The sequence below is a fragment of the Nycticebus coucang genome, chromosome 14, assembly GCF_027406575.1.
Source record: "Nycticebus coucang isolate mNycCou1 chromosome 14, mNycCou1.pri, whole genome shotgun sequence".
Lineage (NCBI taxonomy): Eukaryota > Metazoa > Chordata > Mammalia > Primates > Lorisidae > Nycticebus > Nycticebus coucang.
This window is the reverse complement of record NC_069793.1, coordinates 37,433,887-37,456,716: the sequence shown is the minus strand read 5'-3', so window position 1 is coordinate 37,456,716 and position 22,830 is coordinate 37,433,887. Positions and strand designations below refer to the sequence as shown.

Sequence of the window (22,830 nt, the reverse complement as noted above, 5' to 3'; positions counted from 1 at the left end):
TAGAAGCTCATAGTTAAACTAAGTCACAGGTTACCTTCCAGTAGCTGCTTCTTGCATATTAGTGTTGAAGGCCAAGTACAGGTGCTTTTGAGAATGGGGCATGCATCTCATACTCCTGTTACCACCCTCCAACATGCCAACTCACTGAGAAAGCTGCTTTCTCAGAAGTTCCTCCTTGAAAATATTCACCCTTTCAACCCCATAGCTCATAGTCAGCCTTAGTGCAAGCTTGGTGCAAACAATCCCAAGAAGCTTCCTACACCCCAGGCTCACTCATTAAATTCAACTGATAATGCTCACAGCTGTAACCAGCGTTTAAGAGGCCACATTTTAAAAGATCAAATTGCACCATAAGAGGCATCAGAGGTCACTTCTTCCCCGGTGCCTTTAGGAGTCATGAGACTGGACGGGTCCTCCTGTGGTTGAATGACCAGTTTTAAAAAGCTAGTTTGCCCAAAAGAAAAACACTCTGCACAGACGGAGGCTGTTACAGCATTCTTGTTATAACAAAGCATTCTTCTTTCATCTCTAATATTCGTTTTCAATGTCCTTGTACTCATGGGCTTTCCTTGAGTTCAGCCCGTTGTGCTGGGCGCATGGAAAACAGTATTTTATTAGGTAACAAAGGAAGTGGCAACATGCAGGACACCTGATTATCTTAACTAAGCAACAGAAAAGAGTGTTTAACCACATGAGCTAAAATATTTGCTTCCTTTTCCCAAATCTCTGCCCCTTTAAAAACCATGGGTAAACTAAAGTAACCTAACTTGAAAAAGCATTCTATATCTCCTCTACTTATCATTAATATAAATGAGAAAATGAGCTCTCCCCTTGAGGCTTATCCCGAAACATAAGCCAACTATCTGGGGGAAGTAAACACTACCAGTGTGTGCTGGTTGGTGATAATGCCGAATGCCGCGCAAGAGGACGCACTACTCTGATGCCTTAGTTTCCTGCTGGAGCAAACACCTCACATGCAGCCGTCAGGACTGACTCCCCCTAAGTTTACCAAGCTGCTGTGTTAATGAGTAATGAGCTCAGCAGCTCCGTAAAGGCCGCTGCAGCATCAGCAACTGCACTTTCCAAAACCTCTTCATAGTTGGCTTATTTCATGAGCCAGTACTTCTTAAGAGTAAACCTGAGGGATGCTCCATGTCTAAAAGCTCAGATCCAGAAAAGAGCAAATCAAATAAGCAACAGAGTTAGGGAGAAAGTACCAAAATCTTTGGAAGAAAAGAAATATGGACCCACAGCAGTTTCAGGCACCGTGATAGTGATAGATGGTACACAGACTTCACTCCAATCTCATGTCAATAGCCCTGCTTTTCCAAGTCCCTGAGAGGTTAGGTGATTTGGCATGAGTCTCGCAGCTGGCAGGTGGAGGAGCCAGCATCCTGATTCTTGCTGGGCCAACTGCCTCTGGTGTGTCCCCAAGATATTAGGAAACAACTCCCAGAGAGGAGAGGTCAGGCAGAATGGACTTGGGCAAGTATAGAGCCTTTTTTGAGTTTCCATAACTCTCACCCAGCAATCCCAAGCTAACAAGGAAAGGACTATGCATCAGCAGCTCAGAACTGCAATTATGAAGCAATTCTCAGCAGACCAACAGTGCCATCCTGCCCACAGCCAATGGTGACCAGTGGGAAGGGCCTGAGGATGGGATCCCAGAAGCCCCAAGGGCAGGGCATATCCCAGACTCATTAGAATGATGCTTAGGATATAGACAATTCTCTGTTGTGCTTTCTTTCTAGCAATTCCCAAGGAAAAAAAGGTGGCTAATACTAAGGAAGAATTTGTCACTACTGGACCTCTATTAGCACCCTTATTAGCAAAGACCAACTACTTTTCGTGCCTGCGTTTGCACTTTTGTGCCACAACCAACAGTCCTTAGCTTTTCACTACTTGAAGACCTACTGGTTGGCCCCAGAAACCCTTTTTAATTAGTCAGTCAAATGATAGGATATAGACAATTTTTTTCTCACAAACTCTTTGACTATTCTTCCAATGGCTGTGAAATGCTGAAAAAAACAAAAAGATGACTGGGATGGCAACAGAAGGTGAAAGGGGTATGATTTTCTGTCACAGAAAGGTGTGCAGTCCCAGGCATCACTTCTCATCTGCTCTGTGTTCTGCCCCAAAGACCATAAAAAAGGGCATCGCTCTGAGACATTTCGATCCATCCACTTTTTACTCTTCCTGCCGTCACCTGAGTTTAGACCCTGATCTTTTTCTCCTGGATTATCGCCATGAACTTCCACAAGGCTCCTGCCTCAAACCACTTAATTATAATATTGTGAGTACTCAAAGCACAACTCAGAGCATTTTCCCAGCGGCTCTTTTTCTCCTGCTCAATTAGCTGAACTTTGAACGTAACCTGATCCTCCTTTACCACCTTATTCCCATCTTCCTTGTTTGCTACAACTTAGCACTGTTACTACATCCTGACAAACCACGCTTTTCCACCTGATTCTTTGCTCCCACTATTTCCTTTACCCGAAACACCTCCATTCCACCTTCTGCCATGGACACCTTGCTCAGGTTGTCTGAGTTGAGGACAGCCACCAATACGAAACCATTAGCTATCACCTCCCTTTGATTCCACAGGTACCTTACGTGAAGCTTTCTCATTGGGTCTTAGTTTGCCTCCACTTAACCTATACTTCTCTCATCCTCAGGAAAATGACATATCCCTTAAGGGCTGGGACTAGCTCATGTTCATGTTATATGCATGAGCTTGCATGAGACCTTACATATATCAGATGCCTGGGATTGGCTGTTATCTTAGCAAAGCCCCAATACCTTATTAAGACTCTGGATTCAAAAAGGGAACACTACTACCTAAAAAGTGAGAAAACTTCCTGATTATCTTTCCTTTCTGCATCTTTTCTCCTCTTTTTTCCTTTCTCCTTCCTCACTCTCCTAACAAAAAAGACTTCTTGCTGGATTCTAGAGAATCAAGTGCTCAGGCAACAATTCTCTTTCTCAACATATGCTAGGTGTATAATTTCTTAAGGAAGGGTGAAAAGGGACTTTAAACATGGGAATACTAGTCCACGGATCAACAGCAGTATCTCAGTACACTCCATGTGTATATACAATCACACAGATTTAAAAGAAGTTTAGCAGGACTTCAAACCGGGACGCAGTTTACCTCAAGACAGCTATTGAGTCTTCTGGTCCCAGAAGCAAAGAGAGCAAAGCCAGAGAATGGAGAGACAGAGAAAGGGTGGAGAGGGAAACAGCCATCTACTAGATTTCCCCTCACCCACTGGATTTGGAACCCTTCCAGGAAATGGGACACAAGTAGCTCAGTGTGTAATGTCTTTACGAGTCTGTTTTTGTGTGCATTTATTATTCACAAAGACCATGAATTCATATTAGGGGCTCCTACAAGGGAAGGTTTTGAAAAGCAAGAGTTTTTGATTAGACCTTCTACTCTGAATGCATATGCTTACTACCTGAACTTTTTAAAAAGAGTTTTATTTAATTAATTGATTTATTATCTTTTTTTTTGAAGTAGCATCTCACTGTTGCCCAGGCTAGGGAGCTGTGGCATCAGCTTAGCTCACAGCAACCTCAAACTCCTAAGCTCAAGTGATCCTCCAGCCTCAGCTTTCTGAGTAGCTGGGACTTATAGGCACCCGCCCCAACACCCAGCTAATTTTTCTATTTTTAGTAGAGATGGTGTCTTGCTCTTGCTCAGGCTGGTCTCAAACTCCCCAGTTCCTTAAGCTGGGGAGTGCTAAGATTACAGGCATGGGCCACGGTGCCTGGCCCTGAACTTTTTTTTTTGCAGTTTTTGGCCAGGGCTGGGTTTGAACCCACCACCTCCAGCATATGGGGCCAGCGCCCTACCCCTTTGAGCCACAGGTGCCACCCTGGCCCTGAACTTATTTATCTGCTGTCCCTCCCAGCAGGGGGAAACAGGAACAGTGCTGGTTAAATATGGGACACTGTCAACGGTGTGTATGAGAAGGCCACATGTCAGAAGGTATCTGGGCCAGATTCTTTGTGAAACGCACTGCCCTAGACTGAGATCTCCTCACTTGGGGACCAAGTTATAGAAACAACAGAGGCAAATAGTAAACCAATTGGTTTTACTTCTCAAAGAAATGTCTAGACTCAGGTTTCTTCTGGCCTATTCCAGACATTTCACTGTACCATTTGGCTGGAATTCTAGCCAAGAATTAGTAGAGTGGGGAACACAATCTATACACTGACTAGACATGTGAGCCAAGCTGGGGGGAGGGCAGGTGAGGGTTCAGTAGCTTCCAGCAGCTGCTGTGAAAAGATGAGGGCGGAGAAAGGGCGGGAGGCAACAGCAACTGCCGCAGGAAGGCATGAAACGCGCCCGGCACACAGGGACAGAGAGCTTCGCGAAGGGCGATTTCTCTACCACATTATGGAGAGGCTGGGGAGGAGGTGACAAAGGCAGAGGAGACAGGCCACAGACTGGACCATACACTGCTGTGCTGACCTTCCTACCTGGCATGGTACTAGGGTCAAGTCCTGACTGAAAAGTACTTTGAGCACCACCCTTCCCTTCTGAAGAAAATTTACCTACCTCTCGGCAATGTCTTCTCCCCCACTCACCTTTTCTCTCTATACCTACTTTTGAAGACCTGCATAGGAAGTATCACCAGCTGCCTCCGCTGGGAGGCCATTAAATTCCCTCAAGGAAGTGGATCAGCACAGTGTCCTGCCACCTGCCACGTACAGCAGGCACTGCCAGCGGCCCATGACACAGTCTTCGGAGAAAGCGTTCCTAGTTCAAAACCGACCTGGCCTAGGGAGGTCACTGAAGGCTTTATTAAATATAATTTGAAGTCAGCAGGATCCAAACTTTTGGCAATTATTCTAAACAGCAAAAGACACGATGATACGACATGCTTTTATTAAAAGCGTTCAGTCATATATTTATTGATATGTTAAGGCCTGGCTGACTATGTGCTCAGAACTTCGTTGGTTCCTGTGGAGAAATAAAGAATGAATGAGGGGCAGCACCTGTGGCTGAAAGGAGTAGGGCACCAGACCCATATGCTGGAGGTGGCAGGTTCAAACCCAGCCCCGGCCAAAAAACTGCAAAAAAAAAAGAATGAGGTGTTCTGGTGCCTTTTAGGAGTATTTGGTATCAATACACATAATAAAAAATTAACACTGGGTGTAGTGCTTTCCATTTTCATTATCCTGCCATTAGACAGGGTGAACACTCTCAATCCAAACATCTGAAATCTGAAATTGTACAATACTCTGAAGCTTTTAAGTTGCAACATGACACTAAAAGGAAATGCTCATTGGAACATCTCAAATTTCAGATTTTCAGATGAAGGATGTTCAAGCCATGCAAATATTCCAAAATGTTAAAAATCTAAAATTCAAAACACTTCTCGTCCCAACCACTTCAAATAAGGGACCTTTAACCTTCTGGCCTTTAAAACAACCCTGTGTCACAGGCCAGGCAAGTTTATCACCCTTCACTCTTCCCTGCTTTTTTGTTTCTTTTCTTTCTTTCTTTTTTATTTTTCCTAAACAAAAGAGAATGTGAGCCTCTGTTTCCGATGTGTCTTGCCCAAGATCCTGCAGCACAGCTAAATAACATAAATCCTAGAAATAAAACAATGTATAATGAATAAACTAATATAAATCCTAGAAAAAGAAAAATGTTGTTTTGTGTTATTTTCTACCATTGATTTTAAGACATTCTCTTTAAAACAGAATGTTTTACTTTCTCAGTAAATAAAGAGGGCTAACAACTAAATAGCATTCGATCTGCACCAATTTGGTCTTTGTGTCTTTATAATAACTTGTACAAGAGTTGACTTTATAAGCAAATCAATAAAAACTCAAGCAATAGTTATATTTCCTTTATAGTTCCCCAGGCACATTTTCCCTATCAGGGTTAAACCTCATCTGATACAGCATATCAGAGAGTTCCTAAGTCAACTAACAATGTCTTCATTATCCTATTATTTCACATACTAGGAAAGATTTGAATGTTCACATAACTATTAAGAAAGTATATACAGCGTTGTGGCGGGCGCCTGTAGGCCCAGCTGCTCGGGAGGCTGAGGCAAGAGAATCGCTTAAGCCCAGGAGTTGGAGGTTGTTGTGAGCTGTGTGAGGCCACGGCACTCTACTGAGGGCCATAAAGTGAGACTCTGTCTCTACAAAAAAAAAAAAAAAAGAAAGTATATACAAAAACTGGTTATAGTTTAATAACATCTATATTATCATGAAGGGGAAATGGTTTCATATATACATATATATTTCAAATTATACGTATCTATTTAACAAACACTGAACAGCAATGCTTAACAAAATATAAGTATGTCCCTATTTAAACTTGGTTCTATAAGCCATCTAGAACTCTTTTACTCTTTTACATACTAAAGAGTCAATTAAATTCAAAGAAATTTAAGTTCGATCTGCACCAATTTGGTCTTTGTGTCTTTATAATAACTTGTACAAGAGTTGACTTTATAAGCAAATCAATAAAAACTCAAACAATAGTTATATTTCCTGAGCAAAGTCATCCTGACAACCTAGTCGTTTACCCTCTGGCAATAAACACATGTAATATCCACCCATGTGAGGAAATAATGTCACAGCCTTTAACGAAATTTACAGCTAATGTCAACCAACAAATATTTATTGAGCGTCTACTACAGGCCAAGTACCATAGGTATGGCCAAGAAGTATTGAGTAATCCCAGGACATTTCTCATTTCTTTTCTTTTGAATAAGGACAGTTCACTAACCATAAAATTTCAATTGGATTTATATAAACTGGTAAGGTTTCCTACGTCAATAAATCCAAAATGAGAAGAAATCCTTTGCCTTAACTCCTTCCCTCCATTTCAGTTTCAAAAAACATGATCACTATCAGCAAAGGTCACACAGAAGTGTGACAACAGGCCCTGCCCTTCCTTAGACAAAAGTCAACAGAGTCAGGAGACAAGTACACATTGACACACCTGGAGCGCAAAATTACAAGGTACACAATCTGGTGCTAAGTGGTGAGGAGCAGAGGGTCCAAGAGGGGCTTGGAAAAGAAACACCAAGGAAGGCTTCAGATGCCAGAAAGAGCTCAAAATGAGCTGTAAAAAATCGTAAAAATGTGAACAGTATAGAGAGGAATTGTTGCAGACACTGTCAGCTGGCCTCCTAATAGCCATGCAAGCCTCCCTGGCAGAGCTTGGACTTGTTCAAATATTCCCTCCTGCTTCACATGACTCAGCTCTGTGAGTAAATTCCAACTGGCCTTCCAATTCCAATCATGCTGTTCCCATTCCAGTAACGACTTAGGAGTAGACCTGTGACCCCAGCTCTGGGCAATGAAGTAAGAGGAAGTCACTGGGGTTTGAGGAAAGACAGCTTTCCACCTAAATGGGGAGAAGGATGACTCTCTTCTCCTGGATGCCATTCTGTCTGAATAGTCCCAAGTGCAGTGACAACACCCAGAGGACAGCCTTTACTGGGTAGAGTAGGTTAGGAAGCAGGAGAGAACCTGGGTTCTCCATGACACGCTTAGTAACTCCATCAGCCCTGGAAGAGTTCTCACCCGTGAGGTAATACGCTGTAACATACTATTTCCTTACTAGATACCATGAATTGAGCTTGTTACTTCCAGATGAAAGTATCTTAACTAATTGCCTAACCAATCACCATTCTTCCTTTCCTACCTGTAATAGAACCCTAATTTGACTCCATGCCCAGCTAAAGGGCCCATTTCCCAGCATCCTCTGGTAGGTGTACCCAAGCAACTGAGTTCTAGCCAGAGAGATGTGAGCAGAAGCACTGGACAGTATGTTCAAGACGGCTTCTTGGAGGAAGCTGCCTGCTGGGAAATACCCCTCTCTTTATCCTTCTTCCTTTATCCTGCTTCCTTCAGGTGATTTCTCTAAGTAGTCCTTTTGGGGATGACTCCATGACACAGGTTATACTTAAACAGAGTGAGGGGTTCAAGGACAGGCAAATGAGACAAGTCTGGCCAATCAGAGTCCATCTAGGAGTTTCCCGCTAAAAGCATTTTGGGTGTCAAGATGCAAAAATGTACTGAGTTTATATTTCCCACAACATGGAGATAAGCTCTTTGCAACAGGAAAGTACGAAGCCAGAACACAAAAGGAGAGACAATCAAATCTAAGAAATGCAGAGCATGAGAACACGCGTTAACGTTTAAGCCCCGAGATCCAGTATCATCTGAAGCCAACTCCACCTCTGGACTTTCTCGTTTTGCATGAAACAATAAATTCTCTATTATGTCTTAGCCGAATTTCTGTCTCTTAAACCCTGGACTCCTGTCAAATGCAGTACATATTCAAGCTTCACCCCCTCTCCACAGAACAAAAACCACCTCGTAGCAGTCCCTACATGCCTGGGTCCCGAAGATCTTTCCTCATCACACTCACCACCCTACTGAAGTGGTTCTAAAACTACTTAAAGTTGAAGTCAAGACCTTTTCCCCCCTCTGGCCACAGGCATCACTCCCCAGCACATCCCCATTGATCCCTCACTTCTTTGTGAAAAACCTCTCCTCCCACAGCTCCTGGGGCAGAGTTCTGCCCTAGTTCTCCTGGTCCTCCGGGACTTGGTCTTCTTCCCACACCCTGATTCAAGTGTTTCCCAAGGAGTTGTCTTTGGCCCTCTGCCCTTTTCTTCTACTCCCAAGCCCTTTTGATCTAATGTTTCCAGTAATCACCTCAAAATAAAAGATTCCCAAATCTATACTCCTGACACTCCATTCTATAACCTACACACATCAATCTCCACTCTGGACACCACTTCTAAATTTCCAGGTGTTCCTACACAAATCCCACCCGAACTCAGTATACATATTCAAAATTGCATTTAATACTTTCTCTTCAGAAATTCCTATATTATCTCTAATTTGTCAAAGCACCACCAGACTCCTGGTAATTTTTAAATTAACTGCTCGTGATGTCACTCCACTGACCCCATCCAAGACATCCTCTTGATTCTATTTCTATGACATCTTTGGTATCCCTCCTCCCTCTCCTTTCCCCTTGTGTGCCTTAATTCAGATTCTTCTTGTAATTCCCACCTGGACTACTACCCCATTAACACGTTCCATTTGTCTCTCTGACTTCTCTTGATTCTAACCTCTTTGCTATGGGACTACAACCATCAAAGGTCATATCTGATCAAGTCATTCCCTAGTTCAAAAATTTCAACAGTCACTCAAGAGTTTAAACTCTGTTAGTCTTTCAAGAGAGGTCCTCCATCTAGCCCCAAACTCCTTTCTAAGTTTCTGTCCCACAACTTCCTCTCAGGAATTCAACATTGCAACCAAACCATTTTACTTCCTATCCCCACCTTTGCTCATGTTCCTCTGCACATCTTTGCACATCTCCTCATGAATAACTCCTTCCATCCCTCAGTGTTTTCCAGAAATGCCATCAATCCTTTTTGATAACAGTAATTTCCCTTTGTGTTTGAACTCCCACGACTTGGGTACACTGTTCCTCTCCCTTGAAAGAATCTCATTTAATTCACCACCGAACACAGTGCTTTAGCTAACAAAAGTCTATTGAATTAATGACTTGTCTAGTAAGTCTTTGCTCACCCTCTCCTCATGTACATGGTCAGAGTCAGACCTGAGATTAACACCAGCTTCCCTTACTAATGATCTATGTAACCTTGGGCAAGTTAATTAAATTTTCTGAGGAAAAACTCCGCCTCCTCATCAGCAAAAGGGGAATAAATATAGCTCACCCAGTTTTTATGTTTTTTACAGACAGAGTCTCACTTTGTTGCCCTTAGTGCTAGGTATCACAGCTCACAGTAACCTCAAAGTTTTGGGCTCAAGCGATCCTCTTGTCTCAGTTTTTCATTTTTAGTAGAGACAAGGTCTCACTCTTGCTCCGGCTGGTCTGGAACTCCTGAGCTCAGGCAATCCACCTGCCTCAGCCTCCCAGAGTCCTGGGATTACAGGCATGAGCCACCGTGCCTGGCCTGGCTCACACAGTTTTGAGTTAAAAGGACAATGTTGTAGGAAGGCTTAACCATCAAGTAGTAGATCCCAATTAGTACAAGCTCCCTTCCTACTTCTCTCTTTTCACTCTAGTCCAGGAGTCCTCAAACTGCGGCCTGCGGGCCACATGAAGCAGTGTGAATTGTATTTGTTCCCGTTTTGTTTTTTACTTCAAAATAAGATATGTGCAGTGTGCATAGGAATTTGTTCATAGTTTTTTTTTTTAAACTATAGTTCGGCCCTCCAACGATCTGAGGGACAGTGAATTGGCCCCCTGTTTAAAAAGTTTGAGGACACCTGCTCTAGTCTCTAATCTAAAAACTACCCAAATGACACATTCTAAGCATGACAAGAATAAAACAAGTAACACTCCTCTACGAGTTCACTGTGTATTTCCCAGCAATAAGGGTGGTGGTGATCTTTGCTCTCAAGATATCCTACCAGAGGGCCACAAAGTGGAACAACAGAATGCATCCAAAGAACATAACATTTTTAACTGTCAAATATCACCAGAGGAACCACTTCGCTTTTTCTGGGAAATTACTGCAGTCTATAGAGCTTATCTGAGAACATTTCATCAAGGGAGTAAACTTTAAGTGAGTCAAACTTCAGTTTGGAAGCAAAGGAAATTCTTTGTAAGTCTTAGAAGAGAACAGTTACTCTCTATAGCTCCAAACAACCCAGTAAGATTATTTAAGCCTATTTATACATCTCAGAGATATAAAAGTTGATAGGATATGTAGCAATGGCTTAGAACCTGGAGGTGTAATTCTGGCTCAGTTACATATACTAACTGTGTTGCCGCAGGCAAGCCATTTCTCTACAAGCAAGTCTTTGATGCTCTCATCTCTTAAACAGTAAGCCTAAACAAGAACATTTTATGTGGGAAGAATCCCATGTTCACAGATTTGTTCAGTGAACTACTAGTGGAACTACTGAGCTACAGACCACTTTTGATCGCTGTAGACCTGTTTAGAGCTGAGGTGATAGTAGATGGTCCCTTTAGCTTCCCTCCAATTCTGTGCCTTTCAAGGCAACATTATATATAGCTTAGAGATTAAGAGGAATGGCCTGCATCAGATCTGCTGTTTACTATATGGCCACAGTAAGGTTTTCCACTTTCTTTAAGCCTCCATGTCATTATCTGTAAATTGGTAATAATAAATTCCTCACAGGGAACTCGTGGGCATTAGATCAGGTAGAACCCTAAGTTTTTAGGATTAGTTCAGGTAGACTATGAAAAACTAGTTTCAGAAATTTAAAATGAATTAAACACAGGAATCAGATATAATTTATGATTCTGGATTATACATGCTAGACCAGATTTTTTTTTCTTTTGCTTTAAAAGGATATCAGTGCAATACCTGTTGAAATTCGAATAAGAATTACAGATCAGATGATAATATGCATCAAAGCTAGTTTTCTGATTTTGACAATTGCACTGTGGTTATTTAAGAGAATATCTTTGTGCTTCCAGAATAACCACTGCCATATATAAAGACTCTCAAACGGTACTAAAAAATTACATAACATATATTGTGTGTGTGGAGAGAGAGAGAGAGAGAGGATGCTAACATTTGCGCAAGCTGAGTGACATGTATGTGAAAAATTATGCTTGCAACATTTTAAAAGACTGAAATTATTTTGGTACAGAATACTATGTATTATATACAGAATGTTTTTATACGTTTATAAATACATAATTGTACATGGATTGAATTATAAATATGGTCTAAATAGCTGAATTTGTTATATATATATTATGTACATGTCTCTATATGTAATTCAACTCTTTAAAACTACTTAATTTTGACCCACTCCTGTTTGTATTTGATTTAAAACTTCCCTGTTCAAATTATTTGCTAGTCCCTTGCATAATGGGGATCTAGACATTTAGAATTGGCATACAGATGGGACAAAATGAAAAGCAGTCTGTTAACCCTGAAAACAGGACCATGGTTCTGTCTGTATTCCTAGTATCAGACAGGAATACAAAAGGAGCTGACACAGAGTAGGATTCCAAGTTTGGTCAAAGTATAATTGAATGTGTAAATATCTATAAACATTTCTTCCCTATTGTTGGGAAGTGAATTCACTCAATACTCCAAGCATTCTAGATCACTAGTATCAAGTCTGGCCAAATCCAGTCACATCTTGTAAAGCACACCTCATTAACTAACTTGGAAAAACCCCTCACCAAATCATTTCTACTCAGGGCATTTGGCTTTGCAATCACTCTTCAATGACTTCCAGATGACTCCTGGACAAATGGCTACACTGTTTATGAACTATTACAATAGTCATGGCAGCATCATTTTGGATGTCAAAATCAACTACATTGGTCTTGAAAGAAAAAAAAGTTTTTTGTGTTTTGTTTTGTTTTTTTTTACCATGTTTATATTAACATGGAATATTCCCTGGATGCTAATAGTACTACCAAAGTTTTAAAAGGCTATTTTGAAGTGTTCTTTAAAAACAATACTCACCTCTCCTAACTGAATTTATATGTGAAATCCCACACACCATTTGGAGGAGGTATACCGACTTGATCTGACAGATTTCATGACTATGACAGCAGAATATGGAGGGGACGTGACCTCACTACAATGAACTAGCACTGAAATTCAATTTGGTTCCAATTAAAAATCCTGGTTGACAGAATTCATGAGGTTGACATATGCTTGGTCATTTGAGATTTTGAGAAATCTAAAATGTGAACTTCACAAAGCAGATTAACGAGGTCTGACTCCACTTCTAGTCTTCACTACAGAATCCCTCATAGAATAACTGGCGATCACAGGCACCGCAAAGGTGGGGTATAGAGAATGGCCTTCTACAGAACAAGGGTGAGACAGACGCACCACAGCCTGTCTGGTGCACCCCACATTCCACAGTGGTTATATGATGGTGGAACAACCACTTATTAATGTCCTTTCACTGCATAATTACTTCTGTAAAGAGAAATTCATCCTAAAGTCTGAAACTGTATGTGATATAAAAAGGAAGAGGTAAGGAATCTCAAGGCTTGACTGGGGGGAAGGCGGGTACAGATAGAAGCTTCAAATGCACCCCTTCCTAACTCTACTTAAAATACTAAAACAAAATAACCATATCAAAATAACTGATGTTCACTGCAGAAAAAAAAAAAATAGGAGGCAGAAATAAAATAAAATACACACTTAATCCTTTTGCCCAAAGATAATATTTGGTATATATTCTACTGCCTTTTTTTTCTTATGCTCTTTTAGAATAATAAAATAAACACTAGCTAGCGTTTATAAAATACTCGGTTTCCTGCACTGTCCTACACATTTAACGTATATTAATCCATTCTTTCTTCACTGGACTATTATGACAGAAGAATTATTATCATCTACACTTTACAGGCAAAGAAACTGAACAGAGAGAGGTTAAGTAATTTAACTCAGATCACAAACTTGTAAGTGGCAAATAATCTCTGTTCGATTTTTGCTATGAGAGCATTATGTGGGGAAGAAACGTTTCTCCTTAACTTTTTTAAGCTCTTAACTGCTATTTCAATACCGTGTCAGAGGCAGAGCATGGAATCTCTATATCTTACTGGACTCCAGCTCCTCATTCTAGGGGAGGGGCCGAGCTAAGACAGGAGACATTCGCTGACTTGGATCTAATACTCAACAGCTGGGCTGTGTGGCACACTCTGTAATATGAATTTAGATTCCCGCAGGGCTGTTATCTCTTTGATGTTCTTACTATCAATCTGTCACCTTCCTACCTCTACATATTACATAATACATTAGCCTGGCTTTTAAAAAGTCTATACTAACTTGATTCGAGTCTGATTTTATTTTTTCCCTGGGATTCTTAAAATATAATATATAGTTCCCAATTTCTTTTTTATTTATTTTTTTTTTTTGTAGAGATAGAGTCTCACTTTATGTCCCTCGGTAGAGTGCCGTGGCCACACACAGCTCACAGCAACCTCCAACTCCTGGGCTTAAGCGATTCTCTTGCCTCAGCCTCCCGAGTAGCTGGGACTACAGGCGCCCACCACAACACCTGGCTATTTTTTGGTTGCAGTTTGGCCGGGGCAGGTTTGAACCCGCCACCCTCTGTATATGGGGCCGGCGCCTTACCGACTGAGCCACAGGCACCGCCCAGTTCCCAATTTCTTTAAAATCCAAAAGTGCCTATTTTGATTATGGACTTCAAAAACAAAAAATGTGGAGAACACAACAAAATAGAGTTTAAAACAAGCAGAAAAAAATATTTCCACAGTGCAAACTGTTAAATTGGAAATGTGAGCTGCAAGGGACTAAGCTCAGAAACCTTCTTAGAGCAAAAGGTATTCTTAGAGATCTGGCCAATTTCAACTCATTCCCAAGGTCATCTGCAGATGTCGGTGGTGGGGGGTGGTGGAGACCTTAACACTCAGTTTTCTGCAGGCTCACTACTGATGTCTGTTGCAATCACGACCCTGAAACACCTTGTGTTATTTTTTACAGTTCTGCTACCCATACAGCAACTCCTTGGCAACATTCGTAATTACACAGTAGCCTTGTTATCTCATGATAACACTGTAATTAGCTTGTATCACTGCAACATTCATGGTCATAATAGTAACAGCAAAAAAAGTCCTATGGAAGGAGCAATTTTTAGTTCCAGCTTACAAAAATATCTTTAGCAACTGTTCTGCTTAAAAAAAAAAATCAAGACATGATTTCCTCCACACAAAGCTCACTGAAACTAAGCAATCTCAGTGTCCCCTAATGAAATTGATTATATCTATAGCACAGGCTTCCAAAGAGAATGAAGGAAAAAACACATATACACGCATTTTCTCAAAGTAATACTTACAGCTCTTCTAGAAAAGGAAAGTTCTTAAATGCATCTTCTGGTAACTGAGTAATGTTGTTCATACTGATATCCCTGGAAAACAAAAACAAAGTTGTTAAATAAATGATATTAGCCTCAAAGCACTTCATCTAAGAGAAAACAAATGAGGCTCTAAAATTTTGTAGATAAGCAAGGAAAATAAGTGCAGAAGACATGCAGAAATACTCATGATTGGCTTCAGAATGCAATGAATGCTTAGAAAATACAAAACAAATAATTTTTTTTGTATAAATTACATCCCATAATTCAGCAATGTACTCAGCTCCTGGATTTTCCCCTTTTAAGTGTCCTTGGAAAGAACACTTCCAACTTCTCCTCAAGGGTCAACATGGCTTCCCAGTAATCAAAACAAACAAATGAACACCCTGGATTTTGATAAACAGATCTTTTTTTTTTTGCAGTTTTTGGCCAGGGCTGGGTTTGAACCCACCACCTCTGGCATATGGGGCCGGTGCCCCTATTGAGCCACAGGCGCCGCCCCTGATAAACAGATCTTTAAATTGCAATCAGTGTAACCTGGCTTATTGTACCCTCAATGAATCCCCAACAATAAAAAAAAAAAAAAAAACAGATCTTTAGGTGAGGGCAGTTACTGGAGTCACTGTCAAGGACAATGCAAGCATGTCCTAGGCTCTACTCTAGTCATATTTTCTTCAAAACCTTTAAAAGTCCTGTGGCTCAAAGGAGTAGGGCACCGGCCCCATATGCTGGAGGTGGTAGGTTCAAACTCAGCTCTGGCAAAAAATAAAATAAAATAAAATAAAAGTCCTCCAGGTAATCAGTGTAAGTGGATTTCAGTTTTGGCTGACCAGCAGATGCAAGCTGGGGGCAAGCAGACACGTGACATGTAGTCCCTTTCCAGTTTCCCCTCCGAGTGTCCGCAGAAAGCAGAGAACCCACTCAGCAATACAACTCAACAATTAGCGAGTTCAAACGGCTAGAAGAATACTTTATTAACCATTTCCCTCCTTCCTGGCAGCTGCCTTTTGAATTGGCTTTCTCTCCCACACCCCACACTTGGTATCAACACCGTGAAAGACAGGTTAAGACAGCCCCACCAGGGAAAGTCCCAGCAGGCACTGGGTCAGCTCAGGTGCCTCCATCAGGGTCTATGGTTAATTCTGTGGCTGAGCCCTTGAGTCTCTCCTCTCTGCAAATCACCATGAAGGTTCATGCGAGCGATATTCCCACCAGTAGATTAAACAGAATGGTCTGAAGAGGGAAGAGCGAACAATAATAATGCTGAGTTTTTTTCAATTCAGTCAGGTAAAAGTTTGTTTTGAAGGAAGTGACACCTTCAGTACCGTGGTAGGTAAGTCCCTTTTCCTCATCTTTCTTCCTCTCACAAAAATTCAGAAATGAAATCCACCCCCCTTCTTGCTAGTCTCTGCCAAGGTCTGAAAACTGGCTTGGGAACAACAGTGATAGCAGCTGCTGCTAAAATACAGTGAATGCTCATAACACGACAAGACCGCATGTGAAATCTCACATTACAAATGGGGAAACTGAGACTAATTGAGGTAAAAAGAGTTCTTTAAAACCATTCAACAAGTGGTGTGAAACAGGAAATGTGACTTCTAGAGCCCAGGATCTCACCTGCAAACTACGAGCCTTGCTAAGTATTATTTGAATCTGGTTACTTCTCTCCAATAGCGGTCAAGACATAAAGCAAACCCTTGAATCCTACCAACCTTAAAAAGTGAGAAGAATAATGCTCTCAATACCTTGGCATAATCATCGTCAGACCCTACTTTACTTGACAATTGGAAGGGGAAAAAAAGAACGACAACTAGCTCTAGCAATTGAACCAAAGTTCATATAAATAATGTCTTAGTGCAAAAAACTTCACTTTAGATGATACAGGTTTATGTGCATTCCAAAATGTTATATCATCAAAAACAACTCAAATCTTACTAAGAATAACTCATAAGAAAAACAAAATTAATATGCTTCTCCAGGAATTTGGGGTTTTGGTTGTTTTTTTTGTTTTTGTTTTTTTTTCTTTGGAGATGGGGTCTTGCTATGTTGCCCAGGTTGGTCTTTAATTTCTAGGCTCAAGGGATCCTCCTGCTTCTCAGCCTTCTGAATAGCTGGAAATACAGAAGCATGCCACTACACCCAGCAGGAATTATTCTTTGTAAACCTAGGCCCCAATGCCACATTTGTCAGTGATCAATATCCCACGGGAAATGTAGCAAGGTACTGGAGAAATAGCACCAACACAGAGGTCAAAAGAAGCAGACTCACACCTGTAAATCCCAGCACTCTGGGAGACCGAGGGGTGGATTGCTTGAGCTCACAGGTTCGAGACCAGCCTGAGCCAGAGTGACACCTCGGCTTGAAAAATAGCCAAGTGTTGTGGTGGGCACCTATAGTCCCAGGTACTCGGGAGGCTGAAGCAAGAGAATTGCTTGAGCCTAAGAGTTTGAGGTTGCTGTGAGCCATGACGCCATGGCACTCTACCGAGGGTGACAAAGTAAAACTCTATCTCAAAAAAATAAAATAAAATATTCTTAAAAAAAGAAAAAAAGAAGAAGAATTAGCAGGCTCAACTCCTACACTGCCACAGCCACCATATGATTCTGGGTCTCGGGTTGCTCATCAGGAAACTGGAGGAACTGAGCTGACCGGCTGAGTGGCTTCCTGGCCTGACGTGGTATGCTGTCATTACATACTGATTCAACGTTTTCTGTAGATTTTTCATGGAGGTCCTCACCCTTCCTGATGAAAACAGATGAGATTCATTTTATGGAATGTTTCTAAACAATGACCACAACACAAAATTTAAAGACTGTTAGTTTGCCATTATATAACCACTGAGTCAAAACAAAGCAAAACCCCACTATTGAGTCACTCTTTCCAGAAACACATTTGGTCTCAACTAATAAAATCATTTTTCAGGGGGCTCAATGTCTATAGCTCAGTGGTCAGGGCGCTGGCCACATACACTGGGGCTGGCGGGTTCAAACCCCATCAAGGCCTGCTAAACAACAATGACAGCTACAATAAAAAAACAGCGGGGCATTGTGGCAGGTCCCTGTAGTCCCAGCGACTTGGGAGGCTGAGGCAAGAGCATCACTTAAGCACAGGAGTTTGAGGGTGCTGTGAGCTGTGACATCACAGCAGTCTACCAAGGGCAACATAGTGAGACTCTGTCTCAAACAAACAAAAAAAAAAATCATTCTTCAGAATACAACACAACTTTAAATCACAACTGAAAGGCAAAATAATGATCTGATATGAGTAAACAATGATTCTGTAAAATATTACACAATTTTGATGTGTTTTAGTCATTCTAACAAAAGGAAAAAGAAGAACAATAAGGTATCGCTTTACAAAATGAGGCATTCCATACTGTTTCCTCTAAGCTTGGCACACTAGAATTCAGGTGACTAGCACAGTTAACAGAAAAAACTGATTAACTGCCTCCCCCAGGGTGGGAGGGGAACACATAATTAGAGACAATGTACACTGCACTATTCACTGCATTCCAATTTTTTAGCACATACACACAATTTTTTTCCATCAGAATAACAAGATATGACAGGTAGTTTTGCTATGAGCTGCACATGTAATTAGTGGGACTCCTTATTTACAACTAATGTATGTTAAAACACATGATGAAGTCTGTTTCAAAGCTTCAGATTCAGAAGCAACACATTTCCCATTTTTTCTGAATTTCACACACCCAGAGAGGTGCTCTCTTTTGAAGTATTTTCCCTCATACTTTCTGGGCTTTGGTTATAAAACATTTATGAATGAAGTGAAAAAAGGAGTTGGGGGGCGGGGATGGTAAGCTACAAGATGTTATCTCCAGAGCAGCTCTGGAAACTTGTGGTTACAGAGTATAAGGTGGGTGGATACTCGTTTAAAATAATGAGGGCTAATGGTGAAAAACAACCTCCGGACAGCCTTGAGAGCAGATTCTAGACCTGACATCACCAACACCTGCAAGAGAACCTCAAGCACAGAGATTATATAAATAAAGAGATTAGAAAGAATACAGGGAGTTAAACAGCAGTAATTCACAAATGGAAGCCCTCTGACAGTAATTACAAATATGTGAGGCTCATGGGCCTTGTAAATTATTAAAATACATAAGTAAAAAATATTTGTTGAAAGAATTTTCAGCTGGAAGATGCTCCTACAAATCAGTACCTTCAAATTTACATGAGCAATGCAATCTCCATAGTGGTATCAGTAATCCTAGTGATTCACCAACCTGGGTTCCTACCAACAAAATAAATGTAACACAGAAAACAAACAAAAATCATGCAAGGTCAGAGCACCAGCGAACCACAAAGAGCTTTGAAGGATAATTTCAAGAGAGCTGATGGCCTCACTTGGAGCCAGCTTTGCACAGCTGGAAGTTCAGGGTTTGAAGCTAGACAGTCCAAGGTAAAGTCTGTCTATGGAGTCAGGACCACTAGCTGTGTGACCTTCCACAAACTGCTCATCTTTTCTAAGCCCTGGCTGCTTCGTTTGTAAAGTGTGTTGGCGGTGAATAACTGAACCTTGTACTCTGCTGTGAAGAGCAGAAAACATCGATTCACATACAGGAAGCTCAGCAAGTAACAGCTATACTCTCTTATGGTCATCCATGGTTTTGCTGCTCCCGAGGCCATTAGAATGGAATGGACTGACAGCTGACTAAGAGGTGCTGATACATTGCACTGCCTTTGTTGGCCTTCCCAGAAAAAAAAATACTTTTACAGAAGAGAAACACCAAATGCTGCAGAATAAAGACCTAGGAGCGTTGTTCCTAAATATAAAACTAAACTTCAGAATTTAAAGAGCCAAAGTTTTTAAGCTGGAGGAACCTTTCAGAATCAAATACTTCATAAACAAACAAACAACAACAAAACCCCCCAGAAATATGAAAGCACATTACCTCACTAGAAAAATAGACTTGAATGCCCAAAGACCAATAGTCACAGATTTTTAAATTAACAGTGTTCAACTAGTTAATTGAAACTGCCAAATCTCTCCAGCAGTTAAAACTCTCATCTTTTTTTCCTTATAAAATTCACTCATGTTACAGTATCAACAGAGTAAAAAAGAACATCATGTTTCAACAAGGTAACTTTAAAAATCCCTATAAAATGGTCTCTAAGCCAGCCTAACCTGTTTGCCTATGGCCAAGCTTGCACTTCTATGGACCCTGCTGTGGCATACTCACTAGGCTTGGGCCTTCTGCCACAGAATTATTTAATTTTAAATATACTGCGATTGACCCAGTGTTATCTCAATTTGAACAAGCCCTCCTATTTGTATTAGATAAAACTGTACTGCTGCTACCATAGTGTTGATTATATCTCAAATATATTACCTGACAGTTTAAAAAGTCACTAAAATACATATAGGTTCTAGGGAACACAGGGTTCTCCAAAGTAGTCTCTGGGGGGATTGGAAGGGGGGAATGGCGGTGATGTCCTTAAACTCAAAAAACACATGTTGATACCAATCAAGAACTATTACTCTGCCAATCCCTTTTCCCAGGTTCTTTGATAATCAACCAGAAATTTCAGGCCAATTTCTAGTTAAGAGATGTCTATAGTATGACCAAGAACAAAACCCTGTAACTTCAAAACATGCCTCTAGTAGAACAAATTTGGAAGGAAAGTCTCTTTCTCTCTCTCATGCACAAGTGGTACAGACGCACACTATGCCAAGTTAATCTCTTTTTCCCCCCCATGCAATCTTTATTATAGCAGTATTTGCATAGTCACATCAAGTACATGGAACATTTTGCCTTTTATATTACACAGAGTTTTTCAATAACTTTACACAGAAATTCATTCCTTCAATCTGAATTTCAACTCTTTTTAATTCTCCATGCTTTCTATCTAAATCGAGCAATATTCTTCATTATACAAATTTACATGAGAAAAACTCCAAAGTACAAATGAAGAGACCTGAGCCAGAAAGAGAATCAAAGTATCAGGAAGTGGGTATAGGAAAGAATTTAAAACAAACAAAAACTATCACTCTGGGAAGCTGAGGCAGGTACCCAAGCTCAGGATTTGGAGATCGGCCTGAGCAAGATCGAGACCCTGTCTCTAAAACATTAGCCAGGTATTGAGGCAACGCCTGTAGCTCAGGGGGTAGGGCGCCAGCCCCATGTACCAAGGGTGGTGGGTTCAAACCCGGCCATGGCCAAACTCCAACAAAAAAATAGCTGGGCATTATGGCAGGCGCCTGTAGTCCCAGCTACTCGGGAGGCTGAGGCAAGAGAATTGCCTAAGCCCAGGAGTTGGAGGTTGCTGTGAGCTGTGATGACACAGCACTCTACCAAGGGTGATAAAGTGAGACTCTGTCTCTAAAAAAAAAAAAAAAAGAAAGAAAAAAATAGCCAGGTATTGTGGTGGGCACCTGTACTCCCAGCTATCAGGAAGGCTGAAGCAAGAGAATCGTTTTGAGCCCAAGAGTTTGAGGTTTCTGTGAGCTATGATACCATAGCACTCTACTGAGGGAGACAAAATAAGACTAAAAAAAAAAAACAATTCAAGGCTCGGTGCCTATAGTCCAGTGGTTAGGGTGCCAGCCACATATACCAGGGCTGGTGGGTTCGAACCCAGCCTGGGCCTGCTAAACAACAATGACAACTGCAATGAAAAAACAGCCAGGTGTTGTGGCGGGCACCTATAGTCCCAGCTAATTGGGAGGTTGAGGCAAGAGAATCGCCTAAGCCCAAGAGTTTGAGGTTGCTGTGAGCTGTGACGCCACAACACTCTACCAAAGGCATCATAGTGAGACTGTCTCAAAAAAAAAAAAAATTCAAGTAAACATTGAGGATTAAGGGATAAGAGGGAGACATCATCCATTTGACTGAAAATAAATGTCTTTTTTATGAATTAAAAAATAAGCTTTAAATATGGTTACTCCATTATAATTTTTGCAAAGAAGGTATAGAGAAGTCTGTGGACACTTGAAAAGTCCCCTATCTCTTCACAAGGCACACCCAGATTCCATGAGATCCTTTTTTAATTTTTTTTTGAGACAGAGTCTCACTCTCAGTAGAGTGCAGTGGCGTCACAGCTCACAGCAACCTCAAACTCTTGGGCTTAAGTGATTCTCTTGCCTCAACCTCCCAACTAGCTGGGACTGCAGGCACCCGCCACAATGCCCAGCTATTTTTTGGTTGCAGTTGTTCAGCTGGCCCGGCCTGGGTTCAAACCCACCACCCTCGGTGTATGTGGCTGGCGCTACAACCACCGTGTCATGGGCACAGAGCCATGAGATCCTTTTCAATGTTTGAGTGGAACTGAAGTGAACTAAACCCAACAGTTTGGTGGTAACAGAGAAGACAGTAACGTGTGAACTGCCATAGGGTTTGAAGTGGTGAAACAGGAGCCATTAATTCACTGTAGCTCAAACATAAAATTTCTTTCCTGACACTATTCCTTATCTTTGGGCAAGTAATCTTGTTTTCTCTCTACCTTTTTTTTGTAGAGACAGAGTCTCACTTTATGGCCCTCGGTAGAGTGCCGTGGCCTCACACAGCTCACAGCAATCTCCAACTCCTGGGCTTAAGGGATTCTCTTGCCTCAGCCTCCCGAGTAGCTGGGACTACAGGCGCCCACCACAACGCCCGGCTATTTTTTGGTTGCAGTTTGGCCGGGGCCGGGTTTGAACCCGCCACCCTCGGTATATGGGGCCGGCGCCCTACCGAACAACAGAAATGACCTATGTTAGTTTTTTTTCAAAACATGATATGCAGAGAAAATCATCCTATAATATCAATACCCACAGATAACCGCTGCATATTTCATGAGTATCATTACGAATTTTTTTTATATATGGTATATATTTCTTACAAATACAGAATCATATTTTTTGTATTGTGCTGAACATATTCGTCTCTTGACACCTAAGATTCTTCATTTGCAAATGAAAAACTCCTCTGAAAACCATTTAGTAGAAGGATAAATATTAAAGGCTAATAAATATATATATATCAAT

General features: G+C 41.2%; 1 protein-coding gene across 2 annotated transcripts in view; it reads right to left on the bottom strand.

Annotated features, from left to right (window-relative positions):
• The window catches only part of LGR4 (leucine rich repeat containing G protein-coupled receptor 4), a 99,687-nt gene that overhangs the window by 28,717 nt on the left and 48,140 nt on the right, over nucleotides 1-22,830 (bottom strand). For both annotated transcript variants that reach the window (XM_053561137.1, XM_053561138.1), the window contains exon 2: nucleotides 14,830-14,901. In XM_053561137.1, the coding sequence (XP_053417112.1) occupies nucleotides 14,830-14,901 (72 nt within the window). The remainder of the gene's footprint in view (nucleotides 1-14,829; nucleotides 14,902-22,830) is intronic.